This window comes from Gymnoscopelus microlampas (assembly GCF_963454915.1).
Source record: "Gymnoscopelus microlampas genome assembly, chromosome: 20".
Taxonomy (NCBI): Eukaryota; Metazoa; Chordata; class Actinopteri; order Myctophiformes; family Myctophidae; genus Gymnoscopelus; species Gymnoscopelus microlampas.
Window position 1 is genome coordinate 21,377,172 of NC_139957.1, and position 24,627 is coordinate 21,401,798.

The 24,627-nt window shown below is 43.1% G+C and overlaps 2 protein-coding genes and 1 long non-coding RNA gene across 3 annotated transcripts in view; all 3 read right to left on the bottom strand.

The window, feature by feature from the left end:
* The window catches only part of pld1a (phospholipase D1a), a 139,437-nt gene that overhangs the window by 25,286 nt on the left and 89,524 nt on the right, over positions 1-24,627 (bottom strand). The window lies entirely within an intron of this gene.
* Positions 887-16,551, bottom strand: LOC311036876 (uncharacterized protein; the record flags this gene model as incomplete). Its single annotated transcript, XM_084045887.1, has 4 exons — positions 887-1,082; positions 15,811-16,031; positions 16,136-16,348; positions 16,444-16,551. The coding sequence occupies 4 exons, from the start codon at positions 16,549-16,551 to the stop codon at positions 887-889; spliced, it is 738 nt and encodes a 245-aa protein (XP_083902013.1).
* Positions 16,678-17,308, bottom strand: LOC311035568. The gene is made up of 3 exons (XR_014599745.1): positions 17,208-17,308; positions 16,792-17,007; positions 16,678-16,736 (listed from the first exon to the last, which is right to left on the bottom strand). It is a non-coding gene; the product is annotated as an uncharacterized lncRNA (long non-coding RNA).

Genomic DNA, 24,627 nt, shown 5'->3' on the forward strand with positions numbered 1-24,627 from the left:
GAATAATAATAATAATAATAATAATAAAAGCATCCGATCAGTCTCTAACATAAGTCAATTTCTCTATAAACAAAACCTTCGTGAACAATAAAAACAAAAGAGAAGAGATGATGTTTAGCATAACCATCCGACCAAACCGCGGGTAGCATGTTAGCCCAGATAAGCATGCAAACAATGTACTATTAACAATCAAACAATGGCAAAACAGAGAAAGAAAAAAAGGTTTAACTATGACCATAATATCATCAATAGGTACGGAAGCATCTGATCAGTCCGTGACTTATTATAATACGTTTATAAAAAATACTTGTGAAAAAAAAGATCCACACGATGTTTAGTGCGCCAGCATTACTAGCGCAGCTATGTGTTCAACATGAAATCGAAACATTAGCTATAACAAACCATGGTAAAAAAAAAAAGGCCATCGAGGTTTAACTATGATCATAATATCTCCAATAAGTACGGAAGCATCCTATCAGTCCATGACTTATCGTAATATATTTTATAAAAAAATGTATTCATGAGAAAAAGACTAGGATATGTGCGACGCCTAGCGCGTTAGCATAGTTAGCACAGCTATATGTTTGCCGTGGAAACTAAACACTATTAGCTAACAAACCACGGTGAAGCTTAGCACGTTAGCATATAACGGTCGCAAAAAAGATATCATGAAATCGTAGATTTAAATAAAAATAAAAAATAATAATAAACATATCAATAATAATAAAAGAGAACAGGTCTAAACCTTCCGTGTAAAATTACAAAGACGGTCATATATATATTTAAAAAAAAGATATAATAATAAACCTCTTGTAAAAATAAAAAGAATCACAGCACCTAGTATGCTAGCATATAGCCGGTTTTAGCAGAACATTGAGATACTAGCCTATTCGTCGGCCTCTTCCTCGGTAGTAGAAGACGACTTGTCCTGGGTCACTTTTAGGAAATCCACGGCGTCTTTCGGGGATGCAAGGCGTTGTTTCTTCCCCTCTTTCGTGGTGATGAAGAGTCGAGCTGGGAAGACAAGCGACGGCTTGAAGCCTAGTTGGTACAGGTCGGACATCACGCTCTTGTAGGTCGCTCTCTTTGAAGAACATTATTGAGAGCAACGTTTAGTTGTAAATGACATTGGTTGTTTGTTTACATGGCGCGTGACGTCGCGGGCGGCAGCGCGCCGACATCCGTCGGGCCGGGCGGCTCGGCGATGTCACTACCAGCCGAGGCTTATTCTTGCGCATTAGGCCGCGATTTCCGCAGGGCCGCTGCCTCGTGTCCTTCGTGTCTATTGACATTTGTAATGGTCAGAAATCTAAGTTGGGCTTGTTTGTGTGAGAATATTACCACATTGGTTCGAAATGTGTCCTTATTTGAGCATTGCGGAGTTGAGGAACTGTGCAGGAGCTGTGTGGAGCGAGCGAGCTGTTGTTTTCAATGGCCGTCGCTTCGTCGTGTTTCGGCTGAGGCCGTAGGCGTTCGGTGATGGGCGGGGGTTGCCGGGGTTTCCCTCAAAAAGAGTAATTCTGATTGGATCTCTTCTCCATTCGTCCCGCCCTAACATTTTCGTCTCGTCTAATTCGTTGACTAACGTGTCCATTACATTTTCGTCTCCCCATTGGCTTAAAAGGGGAGAGAAGTGTGATGGACAGCCAGGACAGCCAATGAGACTTAGGTGTCGACCCCTGAGTGCTTAGGTGTCGAAAGTCTACTCAGACTGTCTGTAGAGCCGCTCGCTAGCGCATGCGGCTAATAAGCACTTCCGGTCCCTCACACAGCAGCGCTCACGTATCAACGCTCACGCACCAAGTCTCGTCTGCGCGGACGCAGCTGGGTGCTATTGTCTCTACCTGTGCTCAAACAAGCATGACAGCACACAATAAAAAAAAAATCACACCCAGTGTGAGTAAGCGGTGCCTACTCTGTTTGATGAGTGTGTGCTGTCATTCAAGTATTTTTACTAAATTTATTTACTTTTAAGTTATTTTTACTCACTTTTTGCCGGACCCAGGGGGTCTGGCTTACATGAGGCTTTGTACCTGTTTCGTCCATACATGGGCATGGTCACTTTGTCCTTAGGCCCCAGCCATAAAAGTCTGTCCCCCTTTCGTCCATACATGGGCATAGAAATACCCAATCATACCTCTGCCACACGTCATGTGAAGTCTGGGTCTGGCAGAACCAGGTCTCCTGGTCTTGTTTACTTATTGTAAAAAAGTTGAATCACCTGGATTAAATGTGCCTCGTGGTCACAGAAGTATATCCTGACCTAGTGAAGCTCGATAGCAGAAAATCCTGGCGGTGACTGAGTGGAATGCATCTTAGTTCTCAGCGAGAAGAAAACAAAAAGGAGGAGTTAGATGCATCCTGGGTATTTATTACCACAGAGGGCGGGACCTTCGGACAGGAAAGACATCTAAGTCCAGCCAATCAGAGTATTTCCAGGAGTGTATCAAGTAATGCTTCTATGTTCACGCTCTCCCATAGGCGAGATTCGAAGCAACCATAGCAGTATAACAGGATTGTAGTATAGAATCTGTCTCCTCTGACAGATTCGGACCTCTTTCTCAACGACCGGAGAGCGTCCAAGCGGTGTGCTTGGAGCTTTGTATCCATCTTTGAAGGGTGTGTAGCAGTGGTCAAGAGTATTGTCAGAGTATTGTCACCGGCCCGGGCTGGCCTAGCGGTCCGGGCATCTAAGCTCCTATTGCAGCCTGACTAGGGATGCAAATGATCGATTAATTAATTAATTGATAGTCGATTACCTTATCGATTAATTGATAAGCATCGTTTTTTTGGACTGAAAAAGAGTGCAGAAACATAATTGCCTTGATGTATATAACATTATCGAGCGTCAACGAGCATCAGCAGGACACCAATCTGGGATCCCAGGTAAAAAAAAAAGGAAAAACAGCGCCCCCAGCGTTTTTCACTTTTGCATTTGACTGTGGGGGGAGTGAATAAATAGAACGACGATGACTGGAAACAGGCGTTTGGTCTGCCCTCAGCCCTCCACTTCCGGTGGTGCACCTATGTTTTCATTCACACTGGATAATATTTCTTCCACCACAGAACATTATGGGTTCTGTGACACTATCCCGCAACCCAATGTGGGGTCGCGGGAAGGTGTCGTTGGGGCCGCGCAGTGGCAACCAAAAAATATTACTCTTTTAGGCTGAGGCTGAGGCTGAGGCACACAGACTGATTTAGCTCTGATCATAAACAATTTACTTAGGAATTACTGTATGTTCAAAATATGAGCGGGTGGCTTAAAAGAGCCATTTTGGCTGCTTTTGTTAGTCCGAGAGAGAAAGAGAGGGTACAGGACCACGGATCCATTTGGTTACATCTGTAGGCCTACCCTTGCGGAGTTAAATTTAGATAGCGGTGTAACGTTACCGTGCGGGACGCCGGGGAGATCATTCTCAGAGACAGACAACCATACCAGTTACCAACGGTTGCTGTGATGGAGAAATACGCCACCGTCGGTGCGGTGCCCATAGATAAAATATGTTCACTGTTAACTGTTCCAGAGAGAGGAGCTCGAGTTGCAAAGCGAATGTGGTTTATTCAACCAAAATCTGTCAATTGCGTTTCAAATCGTATTCTTTGATCGGCTGGTGATATAACTTAACTGACACGGTATTTATAAACATACTTGTGTGGATTAAGGAGAAATTTGAATGAAATCTTGATCCGGGACATGGGCTGTGCACGATTTGTGTCAGTGCGGGCTTACTTCCTGATCTAAGGCCTGCCCACTTGTAGGCCAATGTTCACACGTTCTGAACGACCCTCCCAACAGATTCAGTAGCTCAGCTCTGAATCTGTTCTTGAGAGATTAGCTGGACACCTGGACACGGACACACACACCTCCCCTCTGCAGTGCTCTATGGAGTCTGTCTCATTTCTCTCCAAAAGCCATTGAATATGATGGAATATTAAGGATTACCGTGATTATGGTAAGCTCACATTTGATATCACACACACCATACCTGTAACTTTCACTAGCCCCAAAAACAAATTCAACTAACTGAAAATCGATACATTTGAACGGCGTTTACACCCGATATATTCCGCATAAAGAGATATATTTCGCCGCACTAATCGAAGAACCATTTCTTTCAGTTTCATGTTTTCAATTTTTTTCAGTTTTTCCAGTTCCCACCTGATGTTGTGTGGGAGTTCTGACTGCTCCAGATTGTACTGAATAACTGTTAGCTTGCATAATGTCTTCAGACTAGGCCTCAAATCTAACATGAACAGTTTATCAGTGCAAACAGGCCCTACGCAAATTGCGGAGTTGAAGAAGCATCGTTTGTATCCTCCAAAGAAGATGATACGATCTCCCACCATGCAACATAACATACTATACATTGAAAACAGGCCTTTTCCTTTGGGCTCCACCTTCTTCCAGGAGAAGGTCTCTGGATTGAATTTCCACAGATCCTTCAAGTCCTTGTTATTGCATCGGCCACCAAATATGTACAGCTCTCCATTGTAGGCAAAGGCTGAATGATTATAGCGTGCTTCAGGAAGAATCTGAAGGAGTGCAGGAGTGCTCAGCCAGCAGTTGGTGTCGGTGTCAAACACATTAATGTTGTTGTTAAAGCCTTGGTGTGTGCCCCCAAATACAAACATCTTTGTGCCAATGATGGTGGCAGAGTAACCCGAGGAAGCAGTTGATGGAGTCCCTCTGGTGTTAATTAAAGACCAGGCCATTGTGGTGGTGTCCAACTTGTAGATGACATTAGTGCCTCGAGCCCTCATTGCATATATGGCCTTCCCCAAGACACAGGCTGAGTAGTAGTGCCCGTTCTCTGGAGCATTCCCACAAACCCTGGGCTTGAACCATCTGTGGGTGTTGACATTAAATGTATCAAGCAATCCGTCCCCCAAAATATAGATGTAATGTTCGATCAGCATAGCTGACACCAGGCCATGGTTTATGGAGGGAACATCAAGGCGATGTGCTCCTCTTCCAGCTGTCACAGGGGGCAACATCTTCCAGCACAGAGACATTGTGTTGAAGACATGCACGTCAATCCGAGCATTGCTCTTCAAGTTTCCTCCAAAGCAGTAGACCTCGTGTCCAACTACCACAGCACCATGGAAGTAATTATTTTCTCTTCCATTCAGATGCACGACCCAGTGAAACATTTCACTCACCAACACGAATCAGTGCTGATAACTAATTTACAAGAGGAAGTTGTAAGAAAGCAGGTTGATTTCTTGGTAAATCACATTTGTACCTAGGACAAGTCATTTTAAAAGGACAGTTACATGGTTGTGATGATGTTGTGATGTCATTGTATGATGACGTCATCAAAATAAGTAAATCTCTGCTGTCCGGCAGAAACCAGCTCCAACCAACTCCAAAATGTTCATTTTTCAGGAAATGACAAAAACAAAACAAAAAGGTTTTGTTCATTATTGATAAGAACAGCTAAATGGACCTCAAAGCTCACAATGAGGTTGGAGGTCAAAGGGGGGTGGAGCCTGGAGTCAGCGAAACCAGCTAACTCCACCTCCCTTGGTGGACGTGGCTGGTTTAGCAGAAAGTTTGAGGATCCAATGGAGTTAGCTGGTTTTGTCAGAAGCGCTTTTTAATACTTTGCATTGGTTCAATATTTTTTAATCAACACACGGACATAAAGTGTGTTCAATAGCACTGATTTATGAAAAAAAAAATGCAAAAGCGGAAAAATGGAGGTTTCTGCCGGACAGCAACATTATTACACAAACCAGTGATTTTTAAATTAGCAGCTGATGACATTTTATTCCAATATCGCACGCACGCGCACACACACACACACACACACACACACACACACACACACTGTGGGCTCCATTAGTAAAATTACGTTAAGAGTAGAGTCACTTTAGAATTCAGCTGGTGGTCACAGAGAACGTTCTCGGCGACAGAGATACTGGGACCATGAAGAGTTGGTGAGGTGAAGGTTGGCATATTACGATTTTGTAACCCCATTTTTACACCCAGTGCCTTGTCTATGTAATCCTGGGCACCACCTTCCCTCTGCCAAAATACAGGCCAGGGATGTAGCGCGTGGAAGGAACACGTTATTCCAACCAGTTCCCTTCCGCTCCATTAGGCGCCCCGGCAGGCCAGGGGGAGGCAGTATAGTGACCAGGATTACTGCATGTTTTTGTGAGGGTACCTATCCTAGGGAACACGGGTAGAACATGCAAACTCCGCACAGAGAGGCCCTTTCACCAACCCCACCTAGGGTATGGGCACTGATGACGCGGAGGAGAGAACACGCCCCCTAAGGCCCACAGCATCCCCGGCGGGAATCGAACCCAGGACCTTCTAGCTGTGAGGCGACAGCGCTACCGACTGCGCCACCGTGCCCCCGCTACCTACTTTCTTAAACAGATGAGACAAATAGGAAAATCAAATGAGCAAGAGGTAAAACAAATAAGTATATCAAATAAACAAGATCCAATATAACAAGAGCTCGTACAACTGAATGACAACGAGTAGGCAAGGCTAAAAAAGTCAATCCCCCGTCGCTGGAAATGTTTGCCTCCCTAGAGACATGTTTCAAAAATAAAAGTCCTATAACTTTGTCCAGAGTGCCTCTGGCTGGGGGTCGACACTGTCATGGCTTCTCTCCTCTCCCCAGTGCTGAGCGAGTCAACCCTATAGGGAACATTGCACAGCCAGATAGAAGACGCACCATGTTCTTCAAACGTTCTACTTTAGAAATGTCTGGATGGACTCGTCTCCATCAGAGTGTGTGCGTGTGCATGTCCGTCAACAGCAGCAAATAAGAGATGCCTCTCAAAATCATATGATTGTCAGTTGGCTGGCCTCAGATCAGTCCTCCAGAGGATCTCTGTACTGCTGATGATGTCATCATTGTGTTTAAATACACACATATGCACACACACTCTTGTGGTGATTTAAACCTTTCACCCCCCCCCCCCCCCAAATAACGCCACACAGTGGCACAGCAATACAAATCATCAAATTACATCAAAACTGAACGTTACATCAACAATGGCTTATTAATTAAATACACAGTCAGCCACATTTGCGATGGTTATGGAGCAGAAAGTAGCAAAACATGGAACTCACAGCCTTACACAGTGTCCACCGGTTCTCTCTCCCACATGGTGGAGACTGGTGTGTATGTGCATGTGTGTGTGTCTATGTGAACAGAAGTGCCAGTGAGTCCGTAGACTGAAATTAAAGCCTTGGCGTTACCAAGCCAAGGCTTTATTTTCCCTACTTGCTGAAAATTAATACAGACACAGTGCAAAACATTATTTACTGGCTACTACCATCTATTAAAGGACAACTTTGTTTTTTTTACAACCAAGGTTTATGTTTTAGATTGTAATTAAAGTAAATAAAAGATGAGTGTTAAAATTTAAAAATGTACTGTTTTCTATAGTTTTAGCAATTTTCGTGATCTTTTTTACAGTGGGTGGGGGCATTCTGTCCGGTGGCTAAATATGTCTTTTTTTACACAATAACCTGGTGTTTTCTTTATTATTATTTAGAGTGGCTCTTCTAGCCCCCAATAACTCACATCTGGCCATCAAACACCACAGGACCTTTTTTATTGTGTAAAAAAGGCATATTTAGCCACAGGACAGAATGCCCCCGCCCACTGTAAAAAAATATCGCAAAAATTTCTAAAACTATAGAAAGCAGTAAATGAAAAAAAAAGAACACTCATCTTTTATTTACTTTAATTACAAGCTAAAATATAAACCGTGGTTGTAAAAAACTAGAGTTGTCCTTTAAATGAATTGCTCACAATTTACTAGTGTTCACCATGAAGCCCGATTTATACTCCCGTCATACGACGGAGCCAGAAATGGCCAAAGATCGGCTAATTCCGGGGTGCGACACCATCGTACGATGGAGCATAAATTAGGCATGAAAAGTGTTAGCATAGCGGTGTTGCTGTGTTTAATGGATGGAAACCAGAGCCAGGTATGTATGTATGGTATATTAAAGCTTAAAGGCTTAAAGGTCCCACACCGGGGCGATTTTTTTCATGCGAATAATACGTTTTTTTTTTAAACCTTATAAAGTCAATGCAAGCTTCCACACCAGTTTCGCAGAGCGAAAAAAGCGTCTTTTAATTATTCGGAACAAGTCTGAATTTTGCGTATATTCGCCGGTGTGTAACCGCCTTAATTCATACTCCATCGCACAACTGTGGCACTTGCCGACAAGAACTAATTCACAAGCCAACACCACCAGCAAGCTGTATGTGAACATCCGCGGGTCACATGGAAATGTGTGTGTGGACACAACTCTGCCAGATATTTTTGGTATGATATTTGTTGGAGAGGGACAAGTTGAGTACTCAGAGGTCTCCTTGTCAGGGCTGATGATGGCTACAGAATCTACAAGGCATTCCTTTATGAATTCCCCCTCAGCGAATGGCTCGTTGTGTTTCATGATCTTGTGTAGTTACTTGTATAACTAGTCTAGTCCTGACTAGACTAGTCATTTGTCACATGGAACTTGGTGAAGAGTCCTTGATTTTTATACAATTTTGACAGTAATTCTGATTAACTTTCCTTCTCCTCGGGTTGACATGTTCTTGTACTTTTTGCCATGTTACTCAATTGCCTCTCAGCCAGTTGACAGGTTTTGTAGGCTACGTCCTTATACTGTACACGTAGTAATGGAATAACATAATGACGTGGGCAGGATCCGGGCCATAATGTTCCAGTGATTTAACCCCCCTCCCCTCACACAGGTGAACAAACCTGTCTACACTCTTTCCAGAGAAGTACTATATGCAGTCATACAGAACATACAGATAGTCAAAGGTACAGTGCCCTCATACCTGTCCAACTACTTTTCCAAAGTGAGTGACAACCACAGCCACAACACTAGAGGGAATGACCATGATCTGGTACCACCCAAATTTAGAACAAACATGGGAAAATTCTCATTCTGCTCCTCTGCAACCAAAATGTGGAATGCCATGACACCATCCATTAAAGGTGGTGTACTGGTTTCTTTCAAAATTGTCCTGGAAAAAAATGGGTGTTATTCACTGCAGCCGTTTTTCCCTTTTCTCCTTTGTAGCCTACATATAGCGTTTTGTATTTGTTGATGACATGTATTATTGTGTACATTTGTTATGCTATGTTGATGAATTGAATACATAGGACCACAATGGAAACAAGTCCCTAGGACTTTTTTGTGTTATCCTTTTCGCCTAAATGTCTTAAGTACCACGTGCTGTTTACATTTCTGACTAATAAAGTATTCGATCAATCAATCAAATTCAGACTCGTCAATACTCAAAAGTAATTTAAATGCTAATTTCAAAAACGTACAGAAATTGCGCATTTCACCTCCCAAATACTGCCAGACACAGCCCGACACGTATCTAACCAGGACACGATACCACAGTGAAACGACTTGTTAAGCCTCTTACTTCCATGGAAAGGCAAGCAGCCAGGATATATATACTCGTGTGAGAGAAAATTCGAAGGAAATCTTTTGTTCTGCTCTTTAATGACTGCATTTAGTACTTCTCTGGAAAGAGCGCAGACAGGTTTGTTCACCTGTGTGAGGGGAGGGGGGTTAATGCACAGGAAAATTATGGCCCGGATCCTGCCCACGTCATTATGTTATTCCATTACAAGTAAGACGCGCGAACGCGGGAAGCGAACGCAAAAAAAATTTAAAAAATGAAAAAATAAATAAATAAAAAAGTAACCAATAAAAGTTTTTAAAAAAATACAAAGAAATTCTGCGTTAAAAGGAGCATCTTAGAAAAATACAAATTCACAAAAAAAAAAAATTGAATGGTTTTGAACAATTCAACAAAGTGTTTGAAGTGCCTGTTTCACCCACTTCCGGGGGGCGGAGCCAAAATCCGAGCCCGAAGTATTTGTTCGTAGACCCCCACTTAGGGTGGGTAGAAAAAGTTTCGGAGCGATTCGGGCACTTTTCATTTAACATGGGGTTTCAATGGGGAGTTTTTAGGAGCCTTCTCCGGGGCGTGGCTTCCGGGGGAAGGGGCGGGCTTAAACGCAACCTTGACAGGTGTGTTCAGTTTTCAAAGACCTTTCATTTGATGTATGGTACGTCTATATTGGACATTTACTTGGCTGCACACAGGCAGTGCACACATACTGCACACAGAGACACACACACGCACGCACGCACGCACGCACGCACGCACGCACGCACACACACACACACACACACACACACACACACACACACACACACACACACACACACACACACACACACACACACACACACACACACACACAAGCCGAGCACGGTGTCATAGTAAGCTCCTTCGGCGCGCCTCCTAACGCTGCGTTCGCAACTACGTGTACAGTATAAGGACGTAGCCTACAAAACCTGTCAACTGGCTAGAGGCAATTGAGTAACATGGCAAAAAGTATAAGAACATGTCAACCCGAGGAGAAGTAAAGTTAATCAGAATTACTGTCAAAATTGTCTAGTCCTGTAGTCAGGACTAGACTAATTATACAAGTTACTTGAATTCATAAAGGAATGCCTTGTAGATTCTGTAGCCATCATCAGCCCTGACAATATCATACCAAAAACATCTGAGCTACAGGACGTTGCATTTTGAGCTTATAGATCTAAAATTAGGGCTATAATGAGATGCCCAAAATAGTGTCACCAGATTACTGGTGATTAGTGTTTAGGTCTGCTGTGGTTAGGTTAATTTCCTCAAGTTACAGTTTTGGATATAGGCCTACAGTAGCCTACAGGTTTTCACTCGACTACGACGCTGTGCAATGATGTCTACTCATAATTGAAGTACAACCCAGTGGTTTGCAGCTGGTTTAAAGCCAAGACAAGATATTATTAATTGTAATTATAATAACGGTGTAGAAACCATTCAGGGCATATTTGCCAGCACTAGCCTATATATATGGAGATCCCTATAGATGGAGACCTGCCAAGTCGTCATAGAGACCTAAACGTGCCATATGTACGGAGTATGACATCAGCAACCTCTGCCCAGATCTCCATACATAGAGATAACCATCACGTACAGGACTGACGGCATAGTCCCATATTCAGGCATAACCGACGTAGGCCGACCCACATACGGAGATGTCTGACACTATCTGACATCAACATAAGGACACTAGGGCCACAGCTAACAGTATAAAGGGACTCGATGTGCCCTAGTTGGGTTCAGTTCCAGCAGCAACCCGAGCTATCTTAACTACCAGAGAGAGAAGCATCGAAGAGATTCCAGCAATAGGCGATTGCCACAGCCTAAAGCATATTCTCATACTGGATTTGGATCTGGTTGACGAATCGGCCGATATCAGTTTCTATAAACGGGATCTATATCAAAGTTGTTCCTCGACTATTCATTTTGTATTTAATCATTCCCACCAACCCACTCTTGGGTCCTGACCAACTGAATGAGAAACCCTGTTGTACCTAGATTACTGTATTAGCATGAGGTGGCCTAAAGATAGAGGAGCACGTTTGAGACCGAACGGTTCCCGATTCGATCCCCCTGACCGGCAGGAAATAAATCGCGGTTCGGAAGTGAATGGCCAACACTTTTACCCCTCCCCCAACACTGCTGAAGTGCCCTTGATCAAGGCACTACACCCTCCAAACGGATCCAGTGGAGCTGCTCAGTGGCCAATAGTATAAGAGTAAGACTAGGCTGTTCACAGGTTTGTGTGATGTGTCGTGATTGTGAAGCAGAGTGTTGCTGAAAAAGAGCACTCATGCTCAGCCAACTTCCCCTGGGCAAATACGGTTAAAAAAATAAATAAAAGTACTATACAGTCTGTTAGCAGTAGATCAATGGCCTTTTTTGGACCCAAACCTTAGTTTGTCATGTCACAGTCAACTTTTGGGCCACCGCCTACCAGTTGAGAACCAGTGATCTACGACGTCTAACACAAACTGGCTATACTGGGAGCCTCCGAATGTGTCCACGTCATTACGTGCCACACTATCAGTGGTGGAAAAAGTACTCATACTTAAGTAAAAGTACCAACACTGCAATCTAAAAATACTCTGTTACAAGTAAAAGTCCAGAATTCAAAATTTACTTGAGTAAAAGTACAAAAGTATTGGCATCAAAATGTACTTAAAGTATCAAAAGTAAAAGTACTAAATATTTGAAAATAGCAGATCTACAAGCTCACAACAAGTATAGACAATTGAAAATACTCCAGTAAAGTAAAAGTACCTCAAAATTGTACTTAAGTACAGTACTTGAGTAAATATACTTAGTTACTTTACACCACTGCACACTATACACGGCACGCCAGAGAGCTGTAAAGGCCTTGTTTTACACGAACAAAGCCCAAGTAGAACGAGTGCCCCATGTTCAACCGCTGTCATCTGCAATCTTTGCAGAAAAGAAGCCTTAAGATCTAAACATTATTTAATTTATTAACAATTTAAATTATGGGTTACAATGGTGATTAAATGAACAGTTTACAAAAAAAAAACACACACACCGACGGAACCGTACAAAAAGGTAACGCATAAACAGAGAGTGATGTTATGCACAGATTACAAGGAGTAAAGAAACCTCTGACCAGAAAGGATTGGTAATGTGGGGAAGCACTGGAGTAATGGAAGCAGAGTTACAGAACACAATCAGACCTTTGTAGGCTTAAATAACTGATAATACATAACAAAATTAAATGAGGGACGTCATACAGTAGGACACAGAGGAGTACGAATGTACAGTATAAGTTACAATAAGTATAAAACAAACAAAAACATTGGATATCCAAAAACAAGGATATCTGAAAGGAAATTGATGTGCAACAGGCCTGCCTACACCGCAGGTTCAGAATACAGAACATTGGGGGAGGGGGGGGGGGGGGGGGGGGGTGTCAGAGTAAAAAAGCAACGTGCTGCCTGGTTCTACGCCATGACATGAAGTAAGAGAGAGAAAGAGTGGCTTTTATCTGAAAATAACGTTTCCCGTTCTCTACTGTATGCTGACATCAACCAGTATTTTATTATCGTACGTTTTATTTTATGTTTCATTACGTTGGTGGAACGCAATCATATTCACTGAATACCTCTATGTTCAATATGTATATAGCAGTAAAATAATATGTAATAAACACTTATTTTTACTGGGAAAAAATGTAATTTTACCTGGTGTCTTTGGGAAACCCACTCAGTCCACCAGTTGCAAGTGGTCTGTTCAGACCATTCTGCGGTCTGAATTGACCCGTTGCATGACGGTACAGTTTGGGGATCCTGTTGCAAGTGGTTGCAGTTGTTGCAGCCACTTGCAACCGCTGCAAATCATTGATGTGGATTGGGCTTAAAGCAGCGATCAAAAAGAAAAAGAGGAAAGATCATTGGTAAGCCAGACCAGACCGGGTAACATTTTGGCTTAACCATAAACCTGTCATGTATCAGATACTAAATCTCAATGAAATAAAGGAACAGCTGCCCTGGCAGATAATCAGGTCAACTCAACAATGATTACAGTCTAGGGCTGAACTGTGTCTGTAGTCTGCTGCCTTGTCATGTAAAAAAATACGTCATATTGTCTAAAAACCCATGGAGTAGTGCTGACTTTTCACATTCAATTAAACAGATTGGCACAACAGCTCTTCCCCAAAAATGTACCTTTCAAACAGCCTTGTTATTCTTTTTTCCCCCCGAATTAATTTTGCAGATACATTTTTACAATAATAACACCCAATTAAAAACAGTTGTTAATGATCATTCTTTCTGTACTGATTAAAAAGCCACAGCGCTAGAGGAACAACATTAAGAGGTGCAGCAACAATGTCTACCAGCAGTTGTTTTCAATAGTATCAGGGATTCATTTAGCCCTGGGACAGACAGCAGGTGTATGCCATGAACTACATTACATGTGGTTCTAACATCTATAGTGGCAGTAGGGTCTTGGGTTGAGAACCCTGGGTTTACAACAACTAAAGCTCCATTTATACTTTGTCGCACTCGCACACGGCAGTGTTGCACTCCGAAAATAGCCGATCCAAAAGCTCATGTCAGCTACCTGTAGATTTTGTTTTTTAGGAAGCTAACACCCTCTGCTGGAGAAAGAGGAGAAAATCATTATTCCATTTTGAGCAGCAGGCAAGATTGTCTGATCTAGCCTAGAATGCCATGCATAGGATTAATTCCTATTTAGCCATAGGCCTACGATCGTTTTGATCACTGAAAACGTCATTTCCTTGAAGCAATCCAGTCGTACGGTGAAGAATAAATAAGGTTTAACATGTGGCCTTGCATTGCTGGTCTCAGAAATTAAACTTCATATTGCCTCTTCCTTACGCTGTACATCAATTGACTCTTTTTTTCTCGTTTTTGTACCTTGGTCAGCTTAGAACAGTTCCCTTTGGTTCAACTTGAACTCAGCAGTATAACATGCTTCATGAAGCAGAACCCAGTGAGACCTGGAACGCATCTGTGTCATTTTTTGATTTGAGCTAAAAAGCATTATTTTACACTTGGGCTATTCAAAAATAGCAGATCTACAAGCTCATAGCGCAGCAACGAGTGCCACGTATGAGCTTGTAGATCTGCTATTTTTGAAAAATCATGAAAATGTGTGCAAATCTTTGAATATATATATTTTTTAAAGCTTACATTTTAACCCAAATCTTTGCTTCTGGGGGTCCCTGGAACAAAATATTTTGATGGGGGTCCGTGGCCAAATACATATCATTTCGGGAGTCCTTGACATGAAAAAGATTGAGCACCACTGATATAGAAACATACGTTTTTCAGAATACTGTTGAGATTTAGGAGACGTGTAGAATCGTCCTCAGGTCTTAATGGGTCAAGTCTTAACCTACTGTCAATACAAATACCTGCACACCAGCTTGCTCCTCTGATTGTTTGCTCAGAGATGTGATTGGTAGATGCATTATGGCAACCGTGAATGCAGTTATGGAAGTACAGTTAATCAAGTAGGACAACCGATTTGTTTCACAAAACATACTCGCCACACTCACATGTGAAACAGCTGGTTTTGATATCCAACACGGTGTCAAAGGTCATGTCTCACCTAGGCACAGGATCTGACATGAATTTTGATCTGATGGTCAAGATTCAATTTATCCCCTGAGCAAGCAGGCAGGCTCTATTAGCTCAAAGGTAAAAGGTTACAGCACTTGCTCAGGAAACCGGGTTAAAATTCGGGGTAGAAGAGGAAAGTTACATAGTGCAGTTTTAAAGCAGGGGTCTCTCCATCTCTCTCTAGACAATTCAGTTTCAAATTTTGTATGCCCACTTCTTTGTGTCATCACTTCCAATTGCACTTATTTATCCTGTATCCTGTATGAGTTCTGATTGGTTAAATTTGGGCTTACTAAAGAGGTGGAGAGTCTGGGAGACCCCTGTTACTGAACAAGCAATGATTACTTTAATATTTAACAAAACAATATCACTTTACCTTCAAACTGTTTTCTTCTCTTTGTGGGAGGGGTAGTAGGGCTGCAAACCATTCGTTTTGGCCACGCACGCGCGCTCGCGCACACACACACACACACACACACACACACACACACACACACACACACACACACAAGCGAATCATTATTGTTCAGAGTTCACAGGATAGGCTACTAAAACACTCTGTAGCTTCATCACTGAAAGCTCTCTCTCTCTCTCTCTCTCTCTCTCTCTCTCTCTCTCTCTCTCTCTCTCTCTCTCTCTCTCTCTCTCTCTCTCTCTCTCTCTCTCTCTCTCTCTCTCTCTCTCTCTCTCTCTCTCTCTCTCTCTCTCTCCCTCCCTCTCTCCCTCCCTCCTTGAACGTGGACAGGCTCAGATCTGTGTTGTACCGTGTGAGCTCTTTGTGGATGTCTCCATCAGCTGGTAAGAGGTGGCCCAGCATTCCACCTAACTTCTTCAGCTGTATGGCTGCCTGTGAATGGCCTCTCATTAGTGGGTCCAGAGCAGACAGGGCCCTCAGTGTCTGGCTGGCCAAGGGGAGCTTCTTCTGCATATAGCAAGCAGCAGTGATGTACGCTTTTCTCACCTTCTGCATGAATGGCTTCAGCAGCTGAAATGCAGTTAAACAAAACTGGACATTAATACAGGTTTTCCAAAACAATGCAAAAGAAAATGTCAAGTCTCAAATGTAAATGAATAGAAGAGGCTACTTACTGCATGATTGGGCTTGGTGGTCCTGAATGTGTCTGCTTCCTTACCCACATACATCTCCCTGGCAGGCAGCAGCATGTCATCCACCAGTACCAGCTCCACCAGAGTCCTAGGTGACACTTGGGTGATGTGTTCAGCTTTCACAAAGCAAGCCAGGAAAGCCAAGAACAGCTCCAGCTGTTTGTCATGCAGTTTGTGAACCAAGGTTTGGCTACCCTGCATATGTAGAACAAAAATGGAGAATGAAATGGAAAAACAACCATTGGATACACAAGTGTAGTCAACAGTTGGAATTAATGTTTAACACCCACCTGGAAAACCATGACGTATTCCTTGAGGAGAGCCAGTACACCCATGCACCCCTCGTGCCACATCTTTTTACAGACTCTCTTCTTACGGTCTCTGCCTTGCGTCGTCATGCCTGTGAAAAAAGAATCAGTAATGTATTAGTGTCTGACAGTCTCACCAAGCTATGAGTGCATTCAAATTAAATCAGCCATCCCCCATAATCAATAAGGACTCAATACAACTAGTGATCATCTTCACCTTTTCGATTGAGGTCCTCATGTAGGGTCCTGATTCTGGCTCTTGCCTTCTGGTTGACCTTGTAATGGTCCTAGTTGGCTAAAGTGTAGAATACTGCTGGTGCTGAACTGGACCTTGTAATGGGTGTACATGTTCTCCAGAGGCTCTCTATAAAGCTCCTGGTCTTCTGTGCTTAGAAAGCCAAAGTAGAGGACCTTGTAAGCTGGAAACATGGTGTATGTTGCCATACTGGCATCATATGCTGACAGCCACCGGTGGGAAACAAACCCTCTCTGAGGGCTGGAGGCAGGGATGTTGAGAATGTTGCATACCTCCTTGAAGTACATCACCTGTCAAAAAGAGAGACTTTGAAATGATGCATTTCCTTACACTTCCCCTAAATGTTCTCATTGTTAAACGTCCCAGGCCCTCCCTACTATAGCATTTGTTTAGGTTATGAAGACGAGGCTATGTGCCAGACAATAGATTTGTAATACATTCAGTTCAATGAACAAGGAAACAAATGCAAATTAAGTCAATTTATTTGTACCTGATCTGGACACCACTGATGATCCATCTGCACATCCCTGAACAGCTGCTCAAGATAGTTCTCAAAGGGCTCTGTAAACGTCTTTGCAGAGTTGTGCATGTGGTGACAGGAGTCCCCATCGACGTCGAGCAGGGTTGGACAGTACTTGTGAATCCTGGTCTCAAGGCCAGACTTGCTACCCCTCATGACGGCGCAAGAATCCATCAGCATGCTAACCAGATGTTTCCAGGGTAGGTCATTTTTGCTGAAGAACTCACAGAGCGCTATTTCCAAGGTGTAGTGTTCCCTTTTAGAAGCTCCAGGGACCCCAAATGCTCCACTATCACCTTCCTCAAGTCCTGATGGTAGTAGCTGACGAGGATGGAGAGGACCTTCAAATCAAATGTAAAAAATCAGGGTTTATTTGCCACATGTACAATAAACATTTTGATTGGACAAATAATTGCTTCTCAGCAATATAATAGGTATTCAAAGTAATGATAATATAACAGAGAAAGGAAAAGATTGCATTCATCTTGTTATTAAATATGAGACCAACATTTTTGTTGTTATTTGAAGTGCTCTCATCCAAGTTTAGGGAAAAGGGAAATCTCCTCAGGTTGGAGAAGGTCCTTTCAGAATACGTCCGCCCTAGACCATGGACCATTTTGTATCTAGCAGCTGTCCTCGAAAGCTTGAGTCCATTCAAGGCCACTTTGTCCAGAGCCAGAGTCTGAGCAAGCTCCACAACTACCGGTGCAATAGCAAAGGGGAGCGAATGCTCTGCAAGCACTCCAAGGACCATGGCCTAGAACACAAATGGTAAAATGAGTTAAAAGCAGCTAGTGTGGCTTTATTCTCTTGGCTAAATTGGCTAAAGTGTGGACTGCTGCTGGTGCTGAACTTTGGGTCTACAACATCGTGGTCATACCCATGTTCCCCAGGTTTTATGTTCCCTGATTACCTTAGGGTTAGGGTTAGTGGGTTGTAAGCAGGGAACATAGAACCTGGGGGAAATAGATACGCTCCCACAACAGCACATACCTCTGCATTTGCTGTGCGGTTCACTGTTGCAGTTGGCAACTTTGCCTGGCATCGCTGCCTTACACCTTCTGGACCCTGTAGTAGTGGAAGCTCCTACTTCAGGTCCAGCAGGTGGCAAAAGGGTGCTGCCTATGCGGTGTGTTGTGGCGATGTCAAGCACTTTTTTTTGGTGCACATCTGTTTTGCAGTGTGCAACCATAGCATGACTGCCCTTGGTTGAATAGTTTATCTCCTTGCAGCAGAGAATGCACCGTGCATAACCTCTTCTATCGATCTGCTTAAAAATGTCTGATAAAGGGAACTTGTGCTCTTGTCCCTTTAGCTCCATTTGTACCTCTAGTTTCAGCCAAGCCCAGTTCCAGCTGCAGGCCTGCATCCAACTTCTTGACTACCAAAGCCTCACTTTCCCCTAAATCCCTCATTCTGAAAAGTAAATCACAAGAAACAGATTTGTTTTAGGTTTAGTTAATGTTACAGTTAGCTCACTCAAATCATTTCAAAGAATACATTAATATCATGATATACCTGTCAAAAGAATAGTTTTCTGGACCCTGTTCTCCCCTGGCTGCAAAAGTAGCATTTAATTGCTGATCTATGCAGTGGTGTTGAGTAACTAAGTATTTACTCAAGTACTGTACTTAAGTACAATGAGGTATGTTTTACTTTAGTGGAGTAGGACCAATACTTTTACTTCACTACATCTGAGTTAAATACTGTACTTTTACTCCACTACATTAAAAAAAAAACTTTAGTTACTTTATAGATTTGTATTACTAAACCACATAGATAGATAAAGGCTATTTGAAAATAGCTGATCTACAAGCTCACAATGTGTTGTGAGCTTGTAGATCTGCTATTTTCAAATAGACACAGAGTTTACGGGATATTAAAACACTCTGTAGCTTAGACAGACAGAAGGTAACAACCGGCACAGGCTGCTTGTTTATTTCCCAACACGGACATAACATGGAGAACTAGCGCCAACATACATGTACTGCCACCAGTGGGCGGATACTTCCTACTGGCTACCTTTACTCCCAGTCCTGGTGTACTTGTGCCCCCTCTGTCCTGTCCAGGCCCCGTAATGACAGTCCATAACATGCCTAGTAAACCCACCATAACGTGTGCCCACCACAAGCCCCAAGGGGAACCCATAGGGCCAGAGAGGCGCACCATGCATTGTTCCAATCTGCACAAAATGTGGCATAAACACTGATCAGGGGACCACCATGACAATAGTCAAACAAAAAATGTACATAGATGTGGCACCATAACAGTGTTACAGCAGTGTTTGACTCAAATGGCTATAACTAGTAGTCTGTCTGTCTGTCTGTCTTGCCCTAATCTTTGCAAAATGGGAATGTTGCATATCTAGTATTGGCAATTTAATCAAGGAATAAAATAACCAGTAATTTTTCTTAAATCTGTCGTGTGTGATCAGCGGGATTAGGGCGTGTGTTGGATTACGCCCCAACACACTAGTGCCCACCTGACTTGATGTATTCGATACATGTGTTGACCTTATGTTAATAATAATTATTACTACTTTTACTTACAAATTATTACTTACTTTTACTTACAAATAAATTGTATTCATATGTACATACACTAATGATAAGGATCATTATTGTTATGAATTTAAATATCCACTGTAATCATGCCTATGATAATGCAACATTTTAACACATTGGGAGTGACATTTTTAAATATAAAACAATACAACAAACAACATTTATCAATTTATATATCCACTGTACTAATGCAAAACAATCATGAACACAATCAGTTTTAACATAATTATTGAGAGTAACATAATAAAATAATAAATACAGGGATGTTGTGAGGTTTTGTTTAGCTTTTTTATTAGATTCTTTGTGCACACGCGCACGCAAACTTGTACACGCGCACACGCATGCACGCTTGTGCATGCGCGACACAAAAAATATAACACTTCCGGTCGCTCACACAGCAGCTCACCCAACGCTCACGCACCAAGTCTCGTCTGCGACGACGCAGCTGGGTGCTCCTCTACCTGCCAACCTCAGACCATTCGATAACAGGAGTTTTTAGCCGCATGCTGAAAGCAGCGCGGCTCTATAAACAGCACTAGTCTTAGTCGACACCCGAGTGACATTTTGTGACACCTAAGTGTCATTGGCTGTCCTGGCTGTCCTTCACACTTCCCCCCTTTTAAGCCAATGGGGAGACGAAAATGTAATGGACACGTTAGTCAACAAATTAGACGAGACGAAAATGTTAGGGCGGGACGAATGGAGAAGAGATCCAATCAGAATTACTCTTTTTGTAGTCTCGCGTAGCCAGACCCCACAGAAAATGAAAAACAGCGACCTCTGCTTTTCTGATATTCTGTGGAGTCTGGCAGGAGTATAATGTTAGACTAGAGCGCAGGGAAACACCGGTTTCATGTCTGCCTATAGCGCATCACTTCCGGTTGGTGCGACCATGTTTTCATTCCCACTAACAATATTTCTACACGGAACACTAACACCACTTCTCCCAGAGAACATGGATGGTTTTGGTTATAAGCCCACTTGTTTCTATGATGAAAGAGTAATTTAAAATGTGAATATCTTTCCGTGGTTTTGTCCGCTCCGAGGACGCTATTGTTAAATTAGTTTCGGCTAGTTTCGAGGGGGGGAGGGTGGATCATGGTGGATGGACACGTGAATCCCGCCCACTACATTTGATTGGGTAAAGCGCGGCCCACTTCCTGATCTGAAGGCACGCCCACTTTTAGCCAATGCGCACTGGTTAGGACGAACCGCTCCGACAGATTCCACCGCAGGTCGGAATCTGTTCTTGAGAGATTACTCTTTTTGTGGGACTAGTTGGGAAGGGATCCAATCAGAACGATCCTCATTGTTACGTTAGGTTGATCCACCCGGAAGCAGACCATATTAGGGGCCAGCATGGACGAACACAAATCACAACAAGCCAACGCACGGAGTTGCAGAGAGAGAGAAAGGGAGACAGCTTCAGGCAGGAGGGTTAGCCTAAATGCTAGCGTGCTTCATTAGACCTAGTTTGGCTATTAACTTATTATTTGGCCATGTTCACACTGACTTCAATCTTAGCTATTGTTGGGAAGACCCGTGTGGTGTCACAAAATGTTGCCACCACTTACATAAAAAACATTAGTGTTAATCTGCGACGCTAAATGTTGCCAGGTTTGGCGAGAGAAACAAGCAATCCAAAAAACAAGTAATCAGGTCTATAAAAAGATTGGGGCCAAAAAAGCCTGCCGCATGCGGCTTTATTATGACTTTGGTCATTCTTGTTTTTTAACAGAGCAGTAGATGTCATTTCCAGTATTCTGGTGGATTTTGGGAGTTTGACACTTTTATCTGCCTTTACTATAGGATCCATTAAAAAGTTAAAAGTAGCAATAAAAGAGACATATTTAATAAAAACCACTAGCCTAATTACTTAAAGGACGACTTCACCACTTTTCAACATATCTTCATATAATAGGTCCTCACTAATGCTCATGATAAAATTATAACATTTTTTCCTACTTGGTCTGTGTCTCATAGGAGGGCTGTGGACAGTCCAGAAACCCGTGTGTCCCCCCAGTGACATCATCGTTAGGCAGGATTTTTTTCCCCCAAAAAGGTTACAATTTTTTTATTCCGATTTTTATTAAGGCGAGAACAATGGGATCTATTATTGCATTGCAACTTTCCAGGAATACAAAGCCTGCAGTTTCTATTAGCTTGGATTCCTCATCGATGATGTCACTGGTAGACGGGTTTCTGAACTGTACAGCCCTCCTCTGAGACACAGACTGATTAGAAAAAAATTATACCATTTTATCATGAGCATTAGTGAGGACCTATTATATGAAGATATGTTGAAAAGTGGTGAAGTCGTCCTTTAAAGAGTCCACTCAAACCTTGCCCACTCACACCTTGCCCAATGCCCACTCACACCTTCCAACAAAAAGAACAATCAAATACTGCCATTGTGATTTGCATATAATAACTCAAGGAACTAACAAATTAACATAAATGGCCGTGGCTGCATATCAGTGAGGGGCCACACAAAAAGGGTGGAATCCCCCAACAGGATAAGAACAGGAGAAATGGAAGAACAGGGGACGTCCAGGAGATGGGTCCACACAAAAAAACAATCAAATAACAGGAGTCTCCTGGTGAGAACAGAAGGGTTGGCAGGTCTGGGCCAGACTGTTGTCATAGTGGAATAGTTGAGAAGCACCAAAGATTGTTAATATAACTACCCCAGAATAGTTGTCTGGCAACGTGAGACTAGGTCTAGAACGGAAACGGACAATAGCACCCCCCTTCATGTGGCCAGGTTATCCCCCCCCCCTGCCCCAGCAAGGGGGGAGACTGTGATGTTTGCTGTTGGGGTGGGTCAGCCCCCGGCAGCAACCGTGGCCCCGCCCAACGCCCCCGCCTACAGCTGTCCCCCCTGGCCCCTGTGTTCGGGTCTGACATTGCAACCGGAGAAGTGTCACTTCATGAGGAGGAAGGTGACTTTCTTGGGGCACGAGTTGGGCGCGGAGGGTATCAGCCCCATGGATGAGAAGGTGCGGGCTGTGGAGGAGTGGCCTACCCCCCGTGACCAGGGTCATTTGAAGAGTTTCATCGGCCTGGACTCGTACTACAGGAGACATGTGTGTCATGCTGTCTTTTCATAATAATGGCTTCTTTAACAGGATAATGGTTTGACTTCGCAGTCTGTCAATCAACAGGAACGGGGCGGGACCATAGGGCGGGACCTATTTGCTGATTGGGTGCTCTGAATTACTTTGGTCTGTCTGTAAGCATAGGAGCCTGAGGCCAACTCTGCCATTTTTGTAGGCCTGTTATCGATTTATGAAGTAAAAGTTACGGCAGATTTGAATGAGAATGACTTGAGGGATGTGATGTTTACTTTAGATCAGATAGTTGTTTTTGTTCGCAGATCCTCGCGGATCCCCACCCTCCCTCACAAAAATGATAGCCTACTTATTTCATTTGATAGTGTTTTTTGTCCCACATTTGGTAAAGGTAATGCAAGTATAAAGACAGTAAAACTATACATACATTGGGTGGTTAATAATGAATATGAATGAATATTTGATGTGGCTGGGGGCCCACGGAAGTTTACAAGGGAGGTCCTTTGGTCCTAAAAGGATGGGGACCCCTGAGATACAGAATGCCAGTGTATCTGCAGATGCTATAAACATTACTTACAGCAGCCCTGAAGGTTAAATCTGTACTCCACTAGGTTTAACACCTGTATATCGGTATCAGAGAATGAACATTTTAAATTGAATCTCCAATAAGCAGGTTCAGAGGGTATCCACATACAGTATAAATGGTTTGTTTTTGTCTTTATTTTATGTTTTAAAATTCTTTGTAGTTTTCTTTTCCCAGGGTAAATTAGTAATGTCTGAGAACCATGGGGTCTTGTGTGGGTTGTTTTGCAACCATAGGACAGCTATGTCATAGGAAGAGAAAGATATTATTGTTTTGGAATTTGTGTGAACTGTTTGTCTCTTTTTTGTGTCTCTTTGTCTCTCTGCTTACATGACATGAATACACAAATATTATTTGAACACAATGTAATGTCTCCAGGCCTAGAAGGATCAGCAGTGGGCTAGAGACAGGTGGGAGATGTCATGTTGGCTGAGCTTGTGGTGTCATCTGATGGGCCAAAGGACGGGTAGTAGCTCAATGGTGGGGTCCAAGACAGTATTTTCAAAGCCTTCATCTTTCAACTCCTAAGTGCCGATATCCTCCAGCATCTGGCCAGTCTTCGTCTGTATATAAGTTTGGCTGTATACCCTGCACAGCCTTTCCTGTCTGACGGTAGATAATCTACTTGGATAAGTTTCCCTGGACAAGAGAATAAGAGAGGAAAATTAGCTTTCAGGAAAAAGGGATTATTATATTTTATGGATATAAAGAATAATGGATTGATGGCAGCGCCGGCTGCAGACAGTAATAAGCAGGCGGGCATTAATTATTGTAGGGGGGGCACCTGTCTGTCCCTCACGCACGCGCGCGCAGCGCGCGTGCGTGAGGGACCCGTGCGCGCCCGCGCTTCGGTTATTGGACGGATATTTTACTTTTTTGGGGTGTTTTGTAACTCTATTTCGGTTAATTCGGTTCATTTACCTTGCCCCTATATGCACCAACAACAAATACAATTATAGCATTAAAAAATTAAAAAAATTAAAAAATCTGGCCAATCTGAACTGGGGGGGGCACAAAGTCTAATCTGGGGGGGGCATTGCCCCCCAATGCCCCCCCATAGGGCCGACACTGATTGATGGAAAGCTAGAACTCACCAGTGTAAATGTATCTGAACCACAAGCTTCCACATCTTTAGCCAATGGTTGAGTGTCAAGATCAGGCTGTATTTAGGG